The sequence below is a fragment of the Micromys minutus genome (genome assembly GCF_963924665.1).
Source record: "Micromys minutus genome assembly, chromosome: 21".
Taxonomy (NCBI): Eukaryota; Metazoa; Chordata; class Mammalia; order Rodentia; family Muridae; genus Micromys; species Micromys minutus.
In genome coordinates this window covers 6,021,077-6,045,551 of record NC_137956.1, presented here as the reverse complement: position 1 = coordinate 6,045,551, position 24,475 = coordinate 6,021,077, and the positions used below count along the sequence as shown (strand labels likewise).

The 24,475-nt window shown below is 37.7% G+C and overlaps 1 protein-coding gene across 4 annotated transcripts in view; it reads right to left on the bottom strand.

Moving 5' to 3' along the window:
* ZNF280D (zinc finger protein 280D) overlaps positions 1 to 22,614 on the bottom strand; it is an 80,197-nt gene extending 57,583 nt beyond the window's left edge. The window contains exons 1-6 of one of the 4 annotated variants that reach the window (XM_080934823.1): positions 22,530 to 22,545; positions 8,689 to 8,732; positions 8,187 to 8,248; positions 4,856 to 5,002; positions 2,010 to 2,075; positions 1,770 to 1,909 (exon numbers count right to left, since the gene is read on the bottom strand). In XM_080934823.1, the coding sequence (XP_080790949.1) occupies positions 1,770 to 1,909; positions 2,010 to 2,075; positions 4,856 to 5,002; positions 8,187 to 8,214 (381 nt within the window). In that variant the 5' untranslated portion in view covers positions 8,215 to 8,248; positions 8,689 to 8,732; positions 22,530 to 22,545. Of the gene's footprint in view, positions 1 to 1,769; positions 1,910 to 2,009; positions 2,076 to 4,855; positions 5,003 to 8,186; positions 8,249 to 8,688; positions 8,733 to 22,529 lie in introns of those variants that run through there. The other 3 variants (XM_080934824.1, XM_080934826.1, XM_080934825.1) reach the window with 3 other exon arrangements.
* Positions 22,615 to 24,475: the final 1,861 nt, after the last annotated feature.

The following is a 24,475-nucleotide window of genomic DNA, read 5'->3' as shown; positions in this document are numbered from 1 at the left end:
ACAGAGCCAGAAGAAAAATTGCTGAGTTCAAGGTAAGCTGGTCTACAAATCAAGTTCAAGGACATGCAGGACTGTTACAGAGAATCTGTGTCTTGATCCACCAATAACCCACCCTCCAAAAAAGAGAGACTAGGCATGCAGGTACACAATTTTAATCCTAGCACTTGGGAGGCAGAGGCAGGCGGATCTGAGTTTGATGCCAGCTTGGCTACAGAGTGAGTTTCAGGACAGAGAAACTCTGCCTTTAAGGACGGTAAAAAAATAGAAAGAAAAAAGAACTCTCCTTACCTTCAGGAGACAAGTAACCATTTTGGGAAGACCCAACTAGCAAGGAATTAAGTCAAAAGCCAAAAGACAAAAGGATACTGAGACTCAGTCTGACCCCTTAGGGAACTAAACAGATCCAATAGCTACCTGGACTTGGGAGGTATTTCCCAGTAGTGCTTTAGATGAGATTGCTTTGAGGATCACATCTTAAATGGTAGTCCTAACAGGCCCTAAAGCAGAGGATCGAATTAAGCTAAGATCTGCCTCCTACCAAAAGAAACTAAGATTTTAGGATGCTTAACGTATATTGTTTTAAATCACATAGTTTATGGCAGTAATGATAAGAAAAAAAAATATACTGCAGTTTATCAGCCATAATTTCAAGCATAAATGTGCTCAATTAAAATGCAACATGTATTTCAGCTTGCTAAACATTCTTTTCCTAAACACAAAGATATTTCAGACCCAGAAGTGCTTTATGCACACTATCTATTTCACCACACAGAACATTTAAGAAGACACATAGTCAAGAGTATAGCTAACAAAATAACAGTAATGGAAAATTTTGTTTAAAACATTGTGAAATGTCAGTGAGGAACTTCCTATAACTGGAGTATTTCATTGGGAATGCATGGCTGGGTTGTTACCCTGCAAACGCTGGTACAGAGGAGTGCTTGTCTTGACTCACACAAAGCCATCAGCAGCTTTCTCAGCACTGTTTTTATGTCATCAATGCAAAGGTCAAACAGCAAAAAAGAAAGTGTTTTCAGTTATCTTCAGAATGGTGTTGAATTCCAAACACACCATTTCTACCCTGGGAATGCTGAACTAGGGCAGTATTTCCATTTTTCAAATTAAACACTCATACACAAGATATATAAGTGAATATAAGTATATAAACTGTTGATTAGCCTATACTGAGATATGAGACCCACCTAGCTATAGATCTGAGTGAATTATTTAATCACTGTAAACTTTAGTATTTATTCAACTATGAAATGGGAGAAGTAGCAATGCCTGCATCCTAGGTATATTTAAAAACTATGAGATCCATTTATGTAGAGCATTTAGCACAAATACTTATGTCTATTACTAGTTTAATAAATTGTAATTATTACCACTATTATTTTTCACTAAGATTTTAAAATAAAGTATGAAGGTACATGTCTCAGAATAAAATGCTACTACTAAAGTTTCTCCTTAATTTCCAAATTAAAAATATCTGGCCCAGTTTGAAAGCAAAAATATTTTGCTATCATGTGATATTCATTATAATCCTTCTATTCACATTTTGACAATATTAGTTTTCAAAGCTATACCTAATCAGTTTAAGCATATTCCCCAACTTACTGAAGGGTGGGGTACTAATTAGCTGTCATATAGATGGTAACCTTTTCTGATATCAATTATGCTACCAACTAGAAGAGTATCTGTTGATAATATAGATAATCAGGTATGGTTAATATTCCCTGAGCTGTCTATGTAATTTTGAAAACACTTACAGGTTTAGAAAATGGCTGAATAATAACAGAGCTATCTGAAGATCTAGATTCAGGATGAAAATTTACTGGCAAGGCAGTCACAGGATTTGATGCTGAATTCGGGCAGCGTTGACTTGTAGGCTTGAATGAAGTAGTAAAACCTGTATTTTAAAATTACACAACACATTGAATGCATTTCTATATAATCAACTTTTTCAAAATATTTTAGTTTACAATTAAAGTAGTATAATAATGTTGTACCTCGATTAAGTATACCATTCTTTATTCCTCTTGAATGAGAGCTAGAGTTAACTCTGTTTAAAATATCTAAAAAAAAAAAAAAAAAAAAATGATACTTTAAATTTGTTTAAATGCAATATAGTGAGACATTAAAACTTATTAGAAGGATAGTAAAACAGGTATTAGAAGGAATGTTATCACTAATTTGAAAATAGTTTATCAACATTAAATGTTTTATAGAATAAGTGGCAATCTTTCTCATTGTAACTAAATGTCCAAAAGCCATCAGTATATTGATAAAACCAAGTGCATAAGCAAAAACTGCAAGGAAAAGAAATTTTATTCCCATAAAAATCTTCTAAAAACATATTTAAATATGGCTGCATAGAGTTGAAGTCTACGCCTTCTTTGGTATGGTGAAAGAATTGTATGTATATATTTGAGTTCTGACTTAATTAAACAGTGGCCCATAGCTCTAAAGCCCTAAAGTTGCATAATCTCCATGGACTATGTCATTACCTCTGTTCCAAAAGGGAAACTACTAGAAGTTATAGACTAAAGGGAATCTAAGGTTCACCTGACTATCTTACAAATTAAGAGGATTTTTATCTACCACATCAGAAGATTGGCCTGACTTTGAAGGATTAGTTTGAAGTTCTCACTCTTACATCTGAAAGAATAAAGATTTGCTTAAATTTGCTTATTCAGAAAAAGTTAAAAGATGCACTGAAATTTATATAAAAAATCATTTTTCTTCCTAATAGAAAAGAACTAGATGCCACTAAATAATTGCATAAAGGTACACATAATTATGTTATTTTTCAGAGCCAGAGAGATGACACAGTAGTTAAACATATTTACTATTCTTACAGAGGACACAGTTCAATTCCTACCACTCACATAGTGTCTCACAACCACCTATAAAGTTAGTTTGAGGGAATATAATACCCTCTCTTGATCTCCATGGGCATTAGAAACTACCTATGTGCAGATAAATACACACATATCTAAATAAATACATATTTTTAAAATAGTTAAATTTTTTTTCAGTAGTGTTAACGCAAGTGCTTACAAATCAAGTACTACATCAGGTTTATTTTTAAAAAAACAACTCAACTTGATATTATTTTTTATTCCAAAAACTAAAATTAATATCCAAGCTACCGGGCTGGAAAGATGGCTCAGTGGTTAAAAGCACTGGCTGCTCTTCCAGAGGTACTGAGTTCAATTCCCAGCAACCACATGGTGGCTCACAGCCATCTGTAATGGGATCTGATGCCCTCTTCTGGTGTGTATGAAAATAGCTACAGTGTATTCATGTAAATAAAATAAATTAAAAAAATATTCAAGCTATCAAATAACTATTGGTATACTATTTTAGTACTTGTGATCTATAAAAGACAAGTTCTTAAACATTTAATTCATATATCCTACGTTAAAATTCCTATGGCCTCCACATAAAACAGTAACACAATTATTTCAATTTTTCATCTTCACAATTTAGGAAAGCATCTGGGATGAATCTCTTTCTTAGAGATTATTTTTTAAAAATAGACTGTTATAATTGAGTACAATTAACAGTCATCTATAATCAATATAAATTCAACTTGAATCTTGTCATTTTCAACAAGAAATTTTAAATAATAATTTTGCAAATAATAACATTCAAGTGTAAGATAACCAATACCTAAGAAATAAGAAATAAGAAATTAGACCATTCTGGCATTAGCAATATGCACACTATCATACTGAACTCATTTTACAATCCAAATAACATCACACTTAGCATTCCATGGGAAATGTGCCACAGAAAGTAATATTGATATTTCACTTGGTTAAATTACTCGCTCTATAATAAAAAAAAACTATATATAAATGCTATTCCAATCCTATAAGAAAAGCAAGAAGGCTCTCAGAAAATTTCATAGTACTCTCTCCAATTAACCAAGGTAAATAAAAAAATACTAATAAGCTGAACACATTAACATTCTTTAATAAATTCCTCTGGTTTAAAACAAACATAAAATTAAAATGAAAAAGAATATTTTTATCTTTGAGATTTGAAGACTTTATATTTTTTTTTCCATTAAGAGCAGGTCTCACCATATAGCCTAGGCTGGCCTGAGACCCACAGAAATTCACCTGCCTCTGCGTCCCTAGTGTCCCCTTAGTATTGTAAATAAAAAGTGTGTGCTACCACACCTGGCTTAAACTGAAGTACCTGTGAGGACAGCTTACTGTGTATCAGCTTTCCTACCTTAACACTCTAACAATGTGAAGTCCAAGCACTCTAACTGAAAGCAAATCACCCAAAAACTATTGTACTAACAAGTCTTTGATGTGAGTGATAACTGTAACTTAGTAAAAATACAGTGGCTAGAGGCAACATCTCTCTGTGTCACAGATCTAACTAGCTGCTGACAGACAGCTGTAGTCAGGTTCTGACCCACTATCACTAGGCACTTTGTACTTCCGTATAGATGACACTACAACAGGGCCTGGATATGAGATTACATCTGAGACTAACAAATTTTCTAGTATGTCCAAAATTTCAAACTAAGCATTCTAAATTTTTCCTTTAAGCTATTCTAGAGTTAAGGGAGAAAAAGGTGGAAATAAAATCAGATGACCAAGTTTTTCAGCACCACTAAAAGTATATCCCTACTCTCAGAAAACCTCCAATGCCACCAGTAAATCCTAGGCATTTCCTGTTGGCTCTGCTGGTATTTCTCTTCTATCCCTTCTCAAAACTCCACCCTGACTCTCAAACAAGTATTTCATTCCTAACTTATGGTTGAATAAAGATATTTCCACAACAACCCTAAAATAACCTTTTCACACTGCCTACATTTAAAGTAAACGCTTACTTGAAATAGCTGGTTTTGAACTTGCTATCTCTGCAACAAAGATGGGCTCATCATCATCATCCTCTTCAACTTCTTTCACTTTCTTCTGCCATGGTTCCAGCTCCTCTTCTTCACATTCCATAAAGAGTTCTGCCATTTTTAAATGATCTAATGTTTAAAAGAAGCAACTTTATTTTAATTAAAGCATGTGGTATATGCAGCATATTAGAAATCCACTTTAATAATCCTAGTAACAATTTCTAACTTGGTGAATGTGATGAGTACATAATAGTAACAATAAGAACCTGAGATCTTGCTCTCTGACTTAAGACAGATAATGGTGAAGTAGAGCAGATGAAAAATGCAGCCAAAATGGATTTCAGTCATACAGTTATAACAATGAACTCTGAAAAGAAATTATATCCTATCCATTGTCTTTAAAGGGAGGGAGGGGTAAGACTAAGAAGCCACAGATGAAAAAAGAATTAGAATAAACCAGTCTTAGAAATGGAAAATGTAGAGTAAAAAAAGTAGGGGGTGGGCTGCAATTTGGTATGAGAGGAACATGTAAGAAAGGAGTGAGGCTTATCTCAAATAGAGCAAATTACACATCTCTCCCTAAAGAAATCGATCAAAGCAATGCAGTAAAAACTACTGAGACATTCCGGTTAAGTATTGCTCTCTTAAATGTAGATGAAACAATCAACAAGCACCAGAAATTTTACAAAGAAAAATTTTTCTATACAAAAGATCCAAAGGATAGTAAAACAAATTAAAAGGATTCTACGAAAGAAGTAAGGAAGCTGGTATATTTAAGCATCAAAGAATTAATGTCTGAACACAATAAAAATGAAATGGCTCAATGGATAAAGGTATTTGCTGCGGAGCCTCACGATCTGAGTTCCATCCTCAAGACCCACTTGGTGGAAAAGAACCAACTCCCACAAACTGTCCTCTGACCTCCCTCCCCATATACTTTGGCACATATATACATGTATGTACATGTGTACACACACACACACACACACACACACACACAAACACACACACACACACACAGTGGGTTTATGTTAAGGCAACACATGATTGGACAGTGGAGAGGTAGTCAGAGAAAGAAGCTGGAGAAGTGGAAGAGGAGGTGGTAGGTGAGACTGACAGAGGAGATGGAAGCAGATGTGCATGTTTCTCTTGACTCATCTCTAGTTTGATAAGGTTGTCATGAATATCTCTAAGGATTTCTATGGGCCTGATTTATCTCATTTAGATGGGCAGTTAATATCTTTGTCCACTGGTCGTAAGCTTATTGTGTAGAGGGTTTGTAGATTGAGAACTTAACATATAAACCTGTTTGATAAATTAATAGATGTGGAGTCATGTTTGTACTGGGTGGTGGAGGAAAGTGAATGAAAAGAGACAGAAGCAGCAGGGGCAGTGGAGTGAACGGCACCTGAGGTTTTAGAGGTGGCATAAAGCTGCCAAGTTAGAAATCCCCAAAGTGCTATGTGGTCCCCCCAGGTGCCAGAACTAGCTTGAGATAAAAGATTTCCACTTTTCAATATTTACCACAACACACTCTCTCTCTCTCTCTCTCTCTCTCTCTCTCTCTCTCTCTCTCTCTCACACACACACTCACACACACACACACACACACACACACACACACACACAAAGTATCATAAACAAAGAGTAACGCATAAGGTATACAGGCATTCAATACAAAACAAAGTCCCAGAAGAGAGTAAGTCAATAGGTCTAGAGAATATTAAGTGGGACAGACGCAGGATAGCAGCATGTCAGGAGGGCTTCTCTAGGAAACCAAAGAAAGGATTAAAAAAATAACTTTAAGATTATCTCACAGGCCCAACAGTGGTGGAGTGGTGGTGGTGCAATCCTTTAATCCCAGCAATTGGGAGACACTTAGGAAGAACTCTTGAGTTCATGGTTGTTCTGGCCTACTGTTTGAATTCCAGGACAGATAGCTAAGACTAACAAAAAAAAACCCTGTCTAGGGCAGGGACCACGGGAGAAAAATTAAAAAACAACAACAACAAAAACCAAAAGAACAGACTGGAAAAGTTGCTAAGCAGTTAAAAAGAATGTACTGGCCCGATGTATCTGGCAACTTCCTCTGTAATTTGTGAGCACTTGCACTTACACACAAACTTAAACACCCCCCATTACACATAATTAAAAACAATAAAATAAATACATATGTAAAAAGAGAGCTAAAACAAGGACTGGAAAGATGGTTCAAGTTAAGAGCACTTGCCGCTCTTCTGGAGGACCCAAGTTCTATTTCCAACACCCATACTGGGTAGCTCACAATCCCCTGTAACTCCAGCTCCAGTCCAATTCCACGCCCTCTTGTAGTCTCTACCAGCACTGCATACATAACACATAAACTCAGGCACACACATAAATAAAAAGTTGTAAGAACACATTTTTTAAAGAAACCTAGAATATCCATTTTTAATTACATAACACTGCTAGTTAAATTGATAATGCAACACTATATACATATACATACACACAACTTTACGAAACTTTGGCAAGGCCAATTAAAGAGCCTCAAAAAACTTAAACACATATATGACCTCAGCCATGTACATGAGCATCAGAGGTGCTTGTCTAGACATGAAGATAGTAAGATTACAAAAGAAATTATCTGAGGTTCTATTTTAAATAACATCTTTATCATTTCTAAGTATTATTTTCTATTTTACTGAAGAGTGCCATTTCTACTTTTGACTCAAAATTAGGACATTCTACCATGTTCTTAATAATATGGCCATAATCAGTCACAAATTTAATATGACCACTTATAAGAAGCCCAGATATATTATTATATAACAAATTTTGTGAACTATAATATTTTATAAAATAAATAATTAAGAAAAAAGAAGCCCAGAGCTTTTATCTCAAAACCCACAGAGCCTAGCAATACTTTGATCCTGACTTTTTAGCCTCAAGAATCGTCCAAAAATAAATTTATGATAATAAGTAAACTAATATAATATACAGCACACACATACACAAACACACACCAACTCTGCCATTGTTAATATATGAAAAAATGTTAAGAAAAAGTTATAATTCTTTTATAATTTTTAATAAATGCTTGTACAGGCATAGAAAATATCTACATGATAATGTATGCCAAACTGATAAAACATTAATATAAACAGTAGCTATGTCTGTTAATAGAGATAAAATACTTCATTTCTACTTGACTTGGCAGTTCGTTCACTTCAACAGTTGTAAAGTTTTAAGATGTTCTCCATTTCTCACAGTGTATTATAAAGTTTAATTATACTACCTGCAAATGAGTATCAGTTACTGAAGCAACTTTTACCTTTTAGTTGAAAGGAACTGTCACCCATCAAGTTGCAGATCTGACTTTCTATACGTTGTCACCTAAGTATTGACATATGACATCAGTCAATTTTGAGTCATTTTAACTACAAATAAGCCTGAAATTAAGAAATCTTCATAGAGGAGTTGGGGAGATTAACAGGATGATGGGTAAGAACATTTGTTGAGCAAACAAGAAGACCTCAATTTGAATCCTAGCATATATATAAAAAGCCAGGTCTTTAGAAGTATGTGGCCTGTAACCTCAGTGTTGTGGGACAAAGACAGTTCCATCCCAGGAGCTTGCTAGCTAGGCAATGGAACCAAAACTGTAGCTTTCAGGTTCATTGAAACCATGTGTATGAAGGGACTAAAGCTGAGTGACAGGACAGGAAACCCAATGTCTTTCTCGGACATCTGCCCAAACATACATGTGCACTCACACACCAAAAACATACATAAAAGAAGAAATTCTTGGATCAAATTTAAATATTTAAACTTACCATGTGACCACAAAAAGCAGCAAATTGTATCTCAGTTTGCCTTTCTAGGAAATAAAGATATCTACAATTAGGGCAGGTTATATTAATTTATGTACATTTAATTTACCCTTCTTAATAAAAAATCTGTTTAAGTTGGATATATTTGTTATACATAAATTTATTTAAAGTAATTGGCTCATTCCTTAAGAATTCCAAATATCAGAAACAAAATAGTGATTAAATCAAGTACTTCCTATTTCAATAAATCTGACAAGTAAATTAAAAATTATTATTTGTGACAAACATGTGAAACATTGTCTATAATTCAGGTACTTGAGAGGCTGAGGCAAGAGGATCACAGGCTTAATGCCTAGACTACATATGGAGAGACTATCTTAAATAAAAAAAACATATACATATATATGTAAATAACATTTATATATATGTAAGTAACAGCAAAAAATTTCCTCATTATGTACTGTTTTAGTCAATGTTACTGCCTAAATGCTAAATGACAGTTACCTATTCAAACTCAAAAATATAATTATTTCTGTAATAAAACACAACTTTGACTTTATCAACTAAGGAAACAGAAAACTCAGCAGACTGACTCACTCGGGATAATAGGTGCTCCTAGTCAGCTAAGTGGAAGGTGATATGTTAAGTTTTAGGTGAAAATAAAGAAATGTAAACAGCTTGCAATTAACCACACTCATAACTCACTGGTCTTCAGTAAAAGTTACACTAAACATTACCAAAAATTCACAATTGGCGGGGCATGATGGCACATACTTGAAATCCTAGCATTTAGGGGGCTAAGGTAAAAGAATATCAAGTTCAAGGGCACACTGGGTTTGGAGCAAGCCCGAAAACTGGAACTTGATTCCTGGAACTCACATAACCAAAAATAAAACAAACAAAAAACCCAGAAAACAAACAAACAAAAAGCCCTTATTCATGCAAGTTATCCTGCTACCTACACCACACGTGTGCACAGGCATGCACACACATAATAAGTAAACAAATGTAAAAAGAAGACTTCAAAATATAACCTAACCTTTTATACATTAAAAATATTGTTTTATTTTATTAAATGTTTTAGCTTGTGAAAATAAGCTTAAATTATGCCTTAAAAGTTTTTTTAAAATTAAAAACCAATGCAAAACTTAAATACATATAATCTCTTATTTATGTTTGGCAATTCTGAAATTCTAGTCTAGAGAGATAGTTTAGGGGTAGGATGTTGGCCTACCACTCAGGAGACCCTGTATTCAATCAATCCCCAATACAAAAAAACAAACAAACAAACAAAAAAGCCCAAATCTAACTATAAAAAATTGCCCAAAAAATGAGTTATGAAAAACTGTTATTTATTGTAGCTGAAAATGAAGCTTGAGAGTAGAGTGCATGCTTAGCATACTCAAGACCTGTATTTCATTTCCTGTATCCTCCTTTCCTCTCAGCTTTTTTTTTTTTTTTTTAAGATTTATTTATTATAACTAACTACACTGTAGCTGTCTTCAGACAAACCAGAAGAGGGCATCAGATCTCATTACAGATGGTTGTGAGCCACCATGTGGTTGCTGAGATTTGAACTCAGGACCTCTGGAAGAGCAGTCAGTGCTCTTAACCCCTGAGCCATGTGTCCAGCCCTCTTCTCAGCTTTTAATAGTAAGATAAACTTGGAAGTCATACATTTCAACATAGTTTCAGACCGCAAAGATGCCTCAGAAAGTACTGACTTAAAATGAAGAACTCAAGGTAGAGACAACAACCAAACCTAGAAAGTTGTCCTCTGATCTCTACATGCACACTATGCACACACAAACACACTAATAACAAAGTAAAAAATATCAGTTTTAATTTTTTAAGTAAACCAAACCCAGCAAATATGATTTTAAAAAGACCGTATATTTGAGGATCTTAGCAGTTACAAGTAAACAAATGAGAGAAAAAGTTGGAACTCAGCCTTGACAAAATACATATATACATAATTATGTACTATATATAATACTTTACAATGACAATAAACAACTATGTTATTGCTTTGTAAATGAATACGTGGGTTTTTTAAGTTACTAGTTTAGAATGCTCTACTTACTATTTTTTAAAAAGAACTTGCTATGAATGAAACAGCATTCCATGTTAGGCCACCAGCAACCATATACATCCTGTGTTGACCAAATCTTTTGCCCACATGGAGAAGTCACACCAAATAACTGATCCAAGTCATAAAATACTCTAGACAAAAATTTCTCCAAATGATGCCCCAGTCTTGCACTTTCAATTTTATTATGAGAAAGGAGAAGGTGATTTGGTCTTTGTAGCTCAAGTGTGATTTAGACAATTATAAATCAAGTATGGAAGTATACACCTATAATCGCATTTGGAAGGTTGAGGCAGAGGGATTTTAAACTCAATGCCAAACTTGAGCTACAGAAGGCTCTGTCTCAAAAACACATCATTATCCTCTTTAACTACACAATTTAATTTTTAATATCAAGTTTCAGCACAACTACTTCCATTCATTATATTTTACTACAAATCATTATAACTTCTAGTTATAAAATCATTGTAATTATTACACAATTATAGTTGTCCTAATTAAAACATTATTTCACTAAGCAGCGGTAGTCCAGGCTTTTAATCCTAGCACTCAGGAGGCAGAAAAAAGGTAAATTTTTGAGTTCCAGGACAGCCAGGGCTGTTACACAGAAAACCTCTCTTAAAACAAAACAAAAAGCAGACAAACAAGCAAACAAACAAACCAAAATTCCATTATTTCATTTAATGCTCAAATCATACTGTCATTCAAGGTTGGGGAGACGCTCCGTGGTTAAGGAATATGTCTTGCAATGGGGGGAGGGGGGAACCGGAGTTCCAATCCCCAAAGCCCATAACAGTAATTTCTGAGTAAGTTGACCACAGAGTACTAGACAATATACTATCAGTGAGCTCTTGGTTTGACTGGGAGACCCTGCCTCAGAAATAAGTTAGATAAGCAATCTAGAAGATTCCCAACATCAAATGCAGGCCTACACACACGTTTTGTGTACACATAAAACCTCACATATACATACCAAAATAAAAAGAAATAAGATTCAAGCCCATTCATTGCAAAAGCCAGCAATATTTCAATATTCACCTGGAATAAATGACCAAAATTACCAGAAAGAGGTGGGTTTCACGTAATATAACAATTAAAAGATTTTTTTAAAATAAATTGTAAAGAACATATGTCATCAAATTGGAAAAAAAAGGAAATTTTTTATTTTCATAAAATATGGTATCAAAATTGTGACTTTCTAGATTCCCTCAAGGACCATGCCAATCCTAATCTGGTACAGGAATATTATTAATTTTCAGCCTAAACTGACAGATGAAGAACTTTTCATTTGTTCACCTTTTGTAATGCCATACTTAAGACTCTTAAACATTGTGGTTATCAAGCTATTACATTCAACTTTTTTTTCTAGAAGCTTCTAGGTACAATATAATGAATGAAGAAGTCAGGCTGAAGTCTAACACTATAACTAAGTCTATTCAAAGTAAGTAAGTTTTTGGTGGGGAAGAAAGAACTAATTCATTCAAAATAAGTAAATTTCTGGTAGGGAAGAACTAATTCATAATCATAACCAATACAAATTTCACGTTACCAAAGCTATGTGATGGTTTAAATTAGAACTTGAGGGCTGGAGAGATGACTCAGTGGTTAAGAGCACTGAATGCTCTTTCCAGAGGTCCTGAGTTCAAATCCCAAAAGCCACATGGTGGCTCACAACCATCTGTAATGGGATCTGATGCCCTCTTCAGGTGTCTCTGAAGACAGCTACAGTACTTATATATAATAAATAAACATTAAAAAAAAAAAAAAAACTTGAAAAGATATGGAGAAAAACCAGAGGATCCCTCCATAAAGCATGTGGCTAGGGTTAATGCTTTATTAAACAATGGTCAGAATGTTAGCTTCCTAGGTCTTATTGCAAATACCACTTGCAGGTTGGTGGTTGGGGTACTGAGTAAAACTGTTAGCTATTAAGCCCTCAGAATGGCAACCATAAGATTCTTGATTTATTTACTGCCAGCCAAGCAGCTTCTTTTTGAGGTTGTTTTCAGGGTTGCTGGGAGGAAAGGAGGGAGGGAAAACTGTAGTCTGGATGTAAAATAAATAAAATTCATGAAAAGAGAAGAGAAACTATTCTAGCAGCAATAATCAAAATGTAGCCACATCAGCTTCATGCCATGACTTGTTCTTTTTTTAAAAGATTTATTTATTTTTATTTATATGAATACACTGTCACTGTCTTCAGACACAGCAGAAGAGGGCATCAGATCCCATTACAGATGGTTCTGAGCCACCATGTGTCTTTTGGGATTTGAACTCAGGACCTCTGGAAGAACAGTCAGTTCTTAACCACTGAGCCATCTCTCCAGCCCATAAATCTTTAAAAAAAGAAAAAAGAGAAACCACACTGAGCACACTCTGCAGTATTGTAACTTGGGATGGGAAATGTACAACACCTATAATTCAATAAAAAGCCTATCATTAGTGTACTATGAGGCTTGTGCCTGGTAAAACTAGCTAGCATCCACACATAAACAGAACTGTATTTGGTAAAATTACAATCTGAGCAGAAGCATACTATGCCCTTTTTGTAACTATATAGGCAGGCTATGTCTTAGTTTGGCATGCTGATCTGGAAGATGTACTTTCCCTTCTATGTACTTTGCCTAACCTACTACAGTATGGTAACATGAGACCCAATGGTTTTGTTTTGTTTCTTTTTAATGATCTACTACATCAAGAGTAGATCAGGCTGAGTTAGTAAAACTAAGAACAGAAAAAACTCCAGGCTTCTAGTTCCTGGCAGTGGGACATCAAAAGCAACAGCTAGAAGGTAACAGGAGAGATTGTTCATTCTAGGTGATACCTGAAGAGTTCCAAATAGTGGCCAAGTACAGACTGAGGAAACAAAAGGGACTTTAGGAGCACTAAAAAGGTCAGTGATGGACAGCAATGAGTTAAAACTACAGAAGGCGAGAATCAGCTGCTAGAAGCCTAGAGAATCTCAGTAGCTGCAAGAATTCCACAAAGCTGCCAAGGGTTAAGAGTTGAAGGTTCAGCCAGGTGCGATAGCACTTGACTTTAATTTCAGCAGAGGCAGGCAGAACTCTGAGTTTGAGGCCAGCTTGGTTTACAAAATGAGTACAGGTTACACAGAGAAAACCTATCTCAAAAAAGCAAATCAATCAAACAAACAAAAACTTCTTTACAAAAAAACATTTTCACAGCAGAATACAAAAATCATCAACAACAACAACACCCCTCCCGTTTGTATCAGCTCAACAAATAAATCTTACAAATTTGATCTAGGCTACAGGCTATTCGCTTTTTTCCTATTCACTCATTAGCCAAATTGAGCTAAATATATCAGCCCAGATACAATGCTTTCTTATAGCCTAACCTGTCTTTTGACTTTGTGGGTTCTTCTTTCTTCCACCCATCACCCTTTTTCCTCCAATCTTTCAACCCCCTAACACAAAAAAAAAGGATTGAAGGGGGCAGGGCTGGAGAGATGGCTCAGCGGTTAAGAACACTGACTACTCTTCCAGAGGACCTGAGTTCAATTCCCAGCAACCACATGGTGGCTCACAACCATCTGTAATACAATCCAACAACCTCTTCTGGTGTGTCTTAAGACAACAACAGTGTACTCATATTCATAAAATAAATAAATCTTAAAAAAAAAGGATAGAAGGGAAGGGGGCGACATTATGGTTGGGGAAGTTTGATCTCCATCGTCAGGAAATATAGTTTCTTGTTGTTTCTCCTTTGCACATGACAACTTAACAAACCATGACCAGCAGCAACAAAACACTAAACAACCACTTATCAACAACCCCTGAGACCCTAGAATTTATATGTCCCCTGAAAAGTCCCCCAGAATTCCCAATGTCACACAATTGTAGAAACTATCTGCTGCTGGCAAAACCATGCTCCTGCTAGAGGATGAGGCAAATCACATTCAGCTGCTGTGTACAATCTGAAGCAGCCGTATCCCACACCTGGGATTGAAACAAAAACATTCAAATATTTGTGTTTTTTAAAAAAAAAAAAACAAATTCTCACTACACTATTCTGCTAAAAGTATCCATCTGAAAATTCCCAAAACTCTAAGAGCCAAACTGTTGAGGTTCAGGGAATTGCCACAGAAACCACAGGTACACCAAATTCGGGTAAGAATAGTTTATTGAAGGCACACCATAATGTACGTTCAGGACTGCAAAAAGGACTCAGGAGCCTAATTGTGATACTTATCTGCTCTCGGAGTATGCTTTTTATAGAGGAAAAAAACCAAAAAACCAAAAAACAGGTTCAAAAGTTTAAAGGGCAAGGAAGGGAGCAGTTGTCTTACTAGACACAGTGTCAGCCACAAAAACCACAGTGAGCTCATATGTAGGTCCGAGCCGTTTTAAACATAACAGTTCATATTGACCTTTGAGTTGATGGGTCCTACATATAGCTTTGTGGAATTTCATTTTTTAATGTATACAATAAAAATCTTTTAATAAAGTCTTTGTGTAATTTCTTAAGATTAGCAAACCTCATACAGAACATTCACATAGAACAAAACAGTGTGTGGTCAGGATGTCCTTGCTCTTAAACCAAGTCACCTTTCTGTCAATGACTGGCAGGCATACTACAGCAACAATATGAAACAGCTGAAAGGCATGGAACAAAATGGCTACAGCTATGCTGAAGAGGGTGGGGGTTGGACCATAACACAAACCACCTTTCAACGTTCATCTGTCTTGCTTGCCTGTAGTTATTTTTAACTCTGTTTCTTGAAAATAGTGCACTCAGTTCTCATTCAGCTGTTCGCTTTGAGCTCTTTACAGATTCTCCAAATTTTCCCCCTAAAATCATTTAGAAATGGGTTTCTGTAACACTTCTATAGCCTTAGCTCTACCAAATGATACCTAAAAGACAGTGAATAAATCCCACAGCTATGAAATTATGAGGTATGAACTCTGACCCTGGCATCTCACCTGTGGTTTAGTCCCTACTGAAAACTGTCATTGTGTACCCTTGGCTGTCCTGGAACTCTTGAGAACGAACTGGCCTTAAACTCAGAGATCCACCTGACTCTGACTCCTGAGTGCTGGGATTAATAGTGTATTGTCCACCTTGCCATCTAGATTTATGTTTTTAAAGATGTATTTATTTATTTCATGTAACACTCTGTAGCTGTCTTCAAACACACCAGAAGAGGGCATCAGAGCCCATTACAGATGATTGTGAGACACCATGTAGTTGCTGAGAATTGAACTCAGGTCCTCTGGAAGAGCAGTCAGTGCTCTTAACTGCTGAGCCATCTCTCCAGCCCATCTAGATATTTAAATTCACCTGATTTCAGTATTTCTAAATTGAATATATCCTTCCCTGAAAACCGAACTTTGAGGTCTATTATGTATTTTATTCATAAGTGGTACCAACTCCAATGTTTACCTGATGAGTTGGTTTTTTAAAATGTGGCGTTCTATACAATCTAATTATCACTCAGCAACTTAAAAAAAAAAAAAAAAAAAACAGATAAATGCTACATGAAACTCTAAAAGCATGCTAAGTTATAAGAACATATATCTACATCCATAGACCAGTACATCATTCAACTCTCACCAGTAAAACTTCTTGTTGGGGGCTAGAGAGATGGCTCAGTAGTTAAGAGCACTGACTCCTCTTTCAGAGGTCCTGAGTTCAATTTCCAGCAACCACATGGTGGCTCACAACCATCTATAATAAGATCTGGTGCCCTCTTCTTGTATGCAGGCATATACGCAGGCAGAGCACTGTATATATAATAAATAAATCTTTAAAAAGAAACTTCTTATAGTAGATGGTAATTAAGAGACTCAAAACTGACATTGTACAGATTGAAAGATTTCAACACCCAGTCCATCCCAAATGGGATATGTTTATCACACCTTTCTCCTCAAGGATTAGGGGTCTTTCTATGCAGAGTAGAAAGTGAGGCAGAAAGGCTGTAAAAAGCCAAAGGCAGTGGATTACTTCAGGAAACAGCATTTTTCCAGACACAACAATTTGGGAAAGATATGTACAAATTCAAGCCCACCAAATTCCATACCAAATGTATATTACATTTACCTAAAATACTCAAAATAGGGAAATCCAGAGACAAAAAGCCTGTGGTTGCCACGTGTTGAAAAGAGGGAATGAGAGACTGTTTATGAGAGGTAAGTTTCCTTTTAGGGACTTGAACATATTCTGGAATCAGCATTAATTGTTGGATAACATGAAGATATACTAAATGCCATTGAAGTTATGCTTCAGAGTAATTCTATACTGTGCAAATCTAACTATGCTTGACAGAAATTTCTTTTGCACTTTTCCCTTCTTCTACTACTACTTCATGATGAATCTCTGGAATTTTACTTGTTCTCAAAGTCTCTCTTTTTCATTCCTAATCAATTTTTCAGTGTTAACGGCTTTTCTTTCAAAATCTGTATTCACTCAGACGTGTTCAAGTGCTTGGATCTTTGTATCAGAACTAAACTGGTTTACTTTCTAAGGTTCACTTTATACTTTGTCTGGACCACTATGCTTTCAGACATTAAATACAGTCTTGATCAATATCAAACATAAATGACTATGCCAACCAAGCACAGCTGGGCTGTCTTACTGCTTAACTTTCCAGACTGCAGTGAGTGGTAAACAGACTGCACATTCCTGTTCTGTTGAAAAGAATCCAGACTCATAAAACAGATGGAGGGTATGCTGGTTAATCTTCATTGTCAACTTGATAGAGTCAGTCACCTAGGAGATTAGTGAAACACACCTTTAAGTGAGTCTGGTATCTGATAGGGCTAGCTGAATAGGGAAGATCTAGGATGTGGGTGGCAACCTTCTAGGTGCTGGGAATGAAAGGGATAAACAGAGACAGTAAGAACAAAGTATATTCATTTACTGTTCTAAATTCACTGGGCTGCCATGAAGTGAAATGTCATGCTCTGCTACACTCTCAGGCCATAATGGACTGATGGACTGAACTCTCAGAGACCATAAGTCATAATAAATCTTTCTTTTCTTGTGCTTGTTGAATATTTGATCAGAACTACACAGAACTAATAAAAGTGTGTGTATGTGTGTGTGTATACACATATATATATGTATTATATATATACACACACACATACATACATACAAATTTATCCCAAATCATTTGTGCTCATCATTGTATGTCATGTTACATCAGAAATGATATTTAAAAATGACTTAAAGATTTTTTTTTTTTTTTTGCTTAGTCAGATTAATCAAAAAGCCTAAATGTCACATCTTGACTCTAAGATTTCAGTTTACCATTTTTCACTATGGAGGACCTCTGAAAATAAAACTTAGTTGTGAGCCTTGCCTTTAACAGCTGAGCCATCTCTTCAGCCCAAAAGTAAAATTTAGAAGAAAAACTCCCAACAAGAAAAATATCCTAGAGGAATTGGGAGAAGAGGATAACATCTGAAATGTAAATACAGAGAATAGCCAATAAAAAAAAAAGGAAAATATCTTAGAACAGATCACTCAAAGAATAACTAAGTACTACCTATATTTCTTACAGATGTATATAATACAGTAATTTTTAAAAAAGCTAACACCCTATATTTCTCAGAGATGTATATAATACAGTAATTTTTTAAAAAGCTAACATAGGCCAGGCAGACTTAATTCATTCATTAGGAAGGTAGAAATCTGAAAAATTAACCACTCATCATCAGATACTGTTAATTTCCGCAGAACACTTTGAATTTTTTCCATCTTTAACACTTCAATTCCTATGACTTCCATTTGTTCCTAGAGATGTTCAAACAAGGGAAATTTTCTGACTAAAAATAAAACATTACATTGTGTGTTTGTGTTGAATATTTTGCTACTACTTCCACTATTCTAGGTTACCACTGTTCTTACCTATCCTTTAAAAAAAAGAAAAGAAAGAGAGGGAGAGAGAGAGAGAGAGAGAGAGAGAGAGAGAGAGAGAGAAAAGAAAGAAAGAAAGAAAGAAAGAAAGAAAGAAAGAAAGAAAGAAAGAAAGAAAATTGGGATGAAGAGATGGCTCAGTGGTTAAGAGCACTTACTGCTCTTCCAAAGGTCTTGAGTTCAAATCCCAGCAACCACATGGTGGATCACAACTATCTGTAATAGGATCTTATGTGCTCTTCTGGTGTTACCCTCTACACTGAACTTTTCAGTCCAGGGGTGGGCTGCCCTTCCCCCAGAGGTTCTACCCTATATAATCCAAATATTTTGGTTACCTGTCCCTTTTTTATACCTTTGTCTCCTGGCTGCTGTACTTAGTTATCTTCCCTACCCTTCTCCTCACAAGGCTGAGGGGCATGACAACTCTGGACTCACCCAGATGTGTCAGCCTCTGGCTATACTCAACCACATGTCTATAATAAACTTACTCCTCTTCCATCCCTAGCAGAGGTCAAGTCCTTTCCTTTTTTTTTTTTTTTCCTTGTTTCCATTCAACATCAGAGTGACATTTTTTCTGATGGTATGTCCTGATTTTCATCTGCTTTTAATTTTTACTGAATTCAAATTTTTTTTTTTGTTTTTTTGTTTTTTTTTTTTTTTTTACTGTTTGCCTACATTAGAAAGAATTGACAATGTGCAATCAGACAAAGCAAATGAATGAAGAGATAGCAGCACATCAGAAGCAGTACAAAGAGACCCGGAAACTTCAGATGAGGTTTCCAAATTGTTCTCAAACAATCAATGTGTAAGTAATATATCTGGTTGTGTTTTTTTAAGAAGGAACACACAGTACTCTGATTCCAACCTAAATAGTAACAACTTTCTCTCCTAATGTAATCAAAAGGAAAATGTGTTAAGACTTAAACTAAAATGGAAACTGTCTAATACAGGTTATATAACCTGTTGTAGTCTGACATTGACAGAAATGTTTACTTTCTTTCAAAAATAAAATTGAAAAGTTGGGCTGGAGAGATGGCTCAGCAGTTAAGAGCACTGACTGCTCTTCCAGAGGTCCTAAGTTCAAATCTCAGTAACCACATGGTGGCTCACAACCATCTGTAATGAGATCTGATGCCCTCTTCTGGTGTCTGAACAGCAACAGTGTGTTTATATACGTAAAATAAAATAAAAAAATTTTAAAAATTGAAAAGTTAACCAGGTATGGTAGTGCAAATCTGTAATCCTAGTACTCAGGATAGGCTACACAGCAGGATCTTCTAGTTAGAGGCCAGACTGGCCTTGTCTCAAAGACAAAACAAAAACTGCTTTGCAGAAATGATCCAAAAGTCTAAACATACAGTTTTGAATATAAGTTACTACACAATTCAAACTATTGTTTCAATCATGATTTAAAACAATCTGAGGCTGAGCATAGTGGTACACATTTGTAACCCCAAACTGAAGCAAGAGGATCATAACTTTGAGGCCAGCCTGGGCTACATAGTAAAACCCAATCTCCAAAAGAAGAAGGGGGAAAAATAGGTGAGAAAATAAAAAGTATTTTAGTCCCTCAAAAGAGGGAGAAGGAGTTATTCAAGATTATACAATTTATTTGAATATTTTATAGATTTCTCATAGTTCCAAAGTTACGTTTGAATAACAGTGTTGCCAATAATAAATGTCCTGTCACCTAAAGCTGTTTTAATGTCAAAAAGGAATTGCTACAATTGATATTGAAAAGTTATTTGTATAGTTATAAACTATCTATTAAACAAAACAGGTGTTATTCTTTTACTCTTCTACAAAACACAGGGTTGAGAAGGAAACAGTGGCCTGGAGGAGTGACATGATAGGCATAAACCAGGGAGAAGTAAGATGCTGAGATTTACAGTCCTACTAGTTTGGAACTCATGGCTCAGTACTGCTACTAAAGTCCAAATTTTCAAAGGCAGAATGTTTTCCAACTGATCTCTAGGCCTTACCACAGTACAGAAACAATTCCAAAGGTTTTTGTTTGTTGCTTTTGTTTGAGACAGGCTTCACTATACCACCCTACTTGCCTAGTCTACATAGAAAGATCCACTTGCCTTTGCCTCCCAGAGTATTGGGATCAAAAACACACTCCACCAGACTGGCCAATTACAAATTGATTAAACTGAGCATATTATAGTCTCCAAAACTGTTCCTTTTCTTCCTAATTCCAGTCATTCCTAGAGTGTAATCTATTTTATCAGAGTACTACATGCATTTTAGCAAATGTTCTTATTTTTCTTGGGTGTGATGATGGTATTGTGTTATAGAGAAAATGGCCTTTATCTTTCATTTACTGATAAGACCCAGTACTTAGGGGTGAACTGTCACATCTTCAACAAACATTCACATATAGGGCAGACTGAGACAAAGCAAATGTGACAAAATGTTTACAAATATTTACACTAAGTAGTAGGCATCAGAATATGCTATATTCAACTCCCCAATATGCTTGAAAAAACATGATTACTTATAACATCTAAACATAACAGATGATCCAGAAATTAGGGTCTAAAGAAATGGCAAACTGAATTTCTTAAATGTGGAGAATTTCTTAAATGTGGAGGCCTAAGCTTATTCTCAGAAACCTCACTGCATTGAAAATGGGGCATACAATAATGAGGTAAGCACTGAGTGAGGAGTCATAAAACTCAAGGTCCTGTAATTGGCCATGGTAGCCAAGTGTTCTCATTGTCATTTCTGAGGCTGACCTTCAAAAGAGCTCTCCCAACAAAAACCTCTCCTAAAGGGGCCAAAGGTCTACATTGACACCAAAGACAGATCTAAACATAAGAACTCAAGGATGGCTTTGGTGCAGATGTTGGACCATCAAAAACTCCAGGTCCTCAAACCCAGTCCCTTCACCTTCCTGTTATTTACATCCGAACAGCCTGAGTCATCTCTCAAAGCAAGATACCATACAGATGCCCAAAGGCGGCTTTTGTACTTTCAAACTCTACTTTCCTCGTGTGAATTTATGCTTAAGGGCACTAAAAGACGTCCAAGTATGTAGATGATTCAGTCCAAATTGAAAATAAAGCCAAATGTTTAAAAGTCTTCGTAAAGCCAAGTCTCCATGCTCGCAGCAGGTTAACGTCCATGCTTCTCTCCAGCATATTTCCTTCCTAATGGGTTACAACTGCAGGTGAGTCGTGAAAACACCATCTTCTTGTGCAGGCTAAAACCCCAGTTCGATCACTCGTTTGTGGTTTATTAAGTGAAACCTGCAAAGCTCAGCTGGAAAATCTGTCAGACTCCTCAAAGCCCTTCTCTGGTAGACAATAGCGGGAAACCTATGGCAGAGTGGGGGACATTCCTTTGACAAGAAAGGTGGATAGAAAGGAGCGGTTGTCTAGCAAAAGGCAGGGCCTCTGTGGCTGTTGCTGCGAACGCCATTGGGGTTCAGCTCTTGTGTGAAGAGTCGAGTGGGTTGTGTTGTGAGCTCGGGTCTCCACCACACACCCGTGGACAAGGTACAAAGGACCGAGAGGAGTCGTCCCCTGAGAGCACAGCCGGGCTCAGAAAGCGACGGGCGAGCCTGCGCGGCGGCGAGGCGAGGCGAGGCGACACGACGAGGCGAGGCGAAGGCTGAGCGGCCTGTACTGTGGGCCGCCGCGCAGCCGGCCGCTTCGCCTCGTCGCGCCGGGATCCCTCCCGCGCCAGGCCGGGCAAGATGGCGGGCCAGGCCCACGCGCAGCCGGCCCCTGCCCGGCCCGGGCGCTCTCGCCGACGCGCCGCGGCCCGAGACCCCCACCCTGCGCCCCCGGAGTGCGGCGGCGCGGCCGCGCGGGAGGGCCTTCGCGGGCGGGCGGGCGGGCGGCCGCGCGGGGCGGGGGACGCTTACCGTGAGCGGAGCGGCTCGGCCTGACTGGAGCCCTGAGGAGGAGGAGAAAGAGGAGGAGGCGAGGGAGGAGCGCGGGCCGTACGCCGCAACCGCTGCGGCTCCCATCGCGGAGCGGGCTGCCGGGCGCCGCGATGGGGGAGGGGGCCGTCGCGAGCCACGCCGCGTTGCCTCATGGGTAGGCTCCGGGTCGGCCTCGCGCGTCCGCGCTCCCCGTCTTCCCGCCAACGCGGGAGGCAAGCGCGGGCATGTGCGCCGTGGTGCGGGCCCTCGAAGGCCGGGGCCGGTCGTGCCCCGGCAGCGGGCGAGGCCACGCGGGGACCGGGCCGAGCCAGGCCGTGGGGCTCACCTGCCACCTCAGGCCTAGAGTTGTAGGCGCCAAGCAGTGAGTTCCGGCCTTCGCTGAGCGAGGGTTAAAGGGAAAGGAAGAGTGAACCTGTGAGGAAAGGGAGTTCATTTCCGTCATGTTCCCCCACTGTCTTTTGAAAGTGCGCTCTTGTTTGGGTATCTTTTTCATTCCTATTGGATGAATAGTAACCCATAATTGGAAGTGGGAAAAAAAAATGGCCGATGTATTTGTAAGAATACTTCGTAGGTCGGTCGGATCTGTAAGGAAGCTGTCCCCATACTGTGTCCGAAACGTAGATGGACATTTGTGTGTTTGCACGATGTCAGATTTTATATTAAACAATAAAACGGGGACTGGAGAGATGTGAAATGAGTAAGAGCCCTTGTTGCTTTTCTAGAGGGCCCGGCCCTGACGGCTCGCAGCACCCCCATGGCTGCTCACAACTACAGTTCCAGGGGATCTGACGCCCTCTTCTGGCCTCAGTAGGCACCAGACACTAAAGTGGTGCAGGGGCATATGTACAGACAAAACACGGATACACATAAATTCACATACTATGAGCTGTCATTCGCTACCTTTTACCAAGTAGCCTGTGTCTGTCAGGCTGTTGGCAATCACAGCTTCTTTTAGTCTGGTCTTAAATACTAGCACAATACATTTCGCACAAAGAGAATGGGTACAAAAGGTTTAAAAAGACCAGCAGATTTCAGAGGACAAAAGCAAAAGGCTGATACATTCGGAAAGTGAGTCGTTGCAGTCGCGATCCCAGTGCCAGGCGCCTGTATTGGTTCTCTAGAGTAACTGAACACGGAGAATGAATCTATGTGCATAGAAAGGGGGTGTGTTAGAATGAGTTACAGCAACAGTGGCTGGCTATGGACAGAAAGTCCAGAACTCAGTAATTGCTCAATCCAGGCTGCATGTTTCAGCTGGAATTCTAAAGGAGTAGGTGTTGAGGGAGGTGTTATTTCCTAATTGGTTCTTGAGTGTGTCAATAACAAAAGGCAGAAGCTAATTGCTGGGCAAAAGGAAAGAGTTGGAACTTCTGAGTCCTAGGAGAAGAGAAAAGTCACAGGGAAAGGAATTCAGACCAGGCTTTGGAACGAGGAGGAAACTGCAGTCATGTAGGTCTTGGGCCACTTAAGAGTTTGTGGCTTCACTTTTGGCGATGTTCAGAACAAAACAGGAAAAAGGCAGACAGTGGTCTCTTCAGAGCATTGGGATCTTTTGTCTTTCCTTTCTTATCACCTTTGGGAGGGGTGAGATGTGGTCTGAGCAGTCTGCCAAAGATAAGCAACCATAAGAGCAGAAAGCAGCTAAACTAAAGGAGATGTACGAAAAGGATATTGCTGCATACCGAGCCAAGGGCAAAAGTGAAGTAGGAAAGAAGGGTCCTGGTCGGCCAACAGGCTCAAAGAAGAAGAATGAACCAGAAGATGAGGAAGAAGAGGAGGAGAAAGAAGATGATGAAGAGGAGGAAGATGAGGATGAAGAATAAGTGGCCGTCCTAAAGTGGAGTACATGTGCTCAGGCAATTTTGCTGAGAATGTGAAATTCAAGTGCAGATCAACATTTTTGTATAGCTGATGAGATTCTTTGT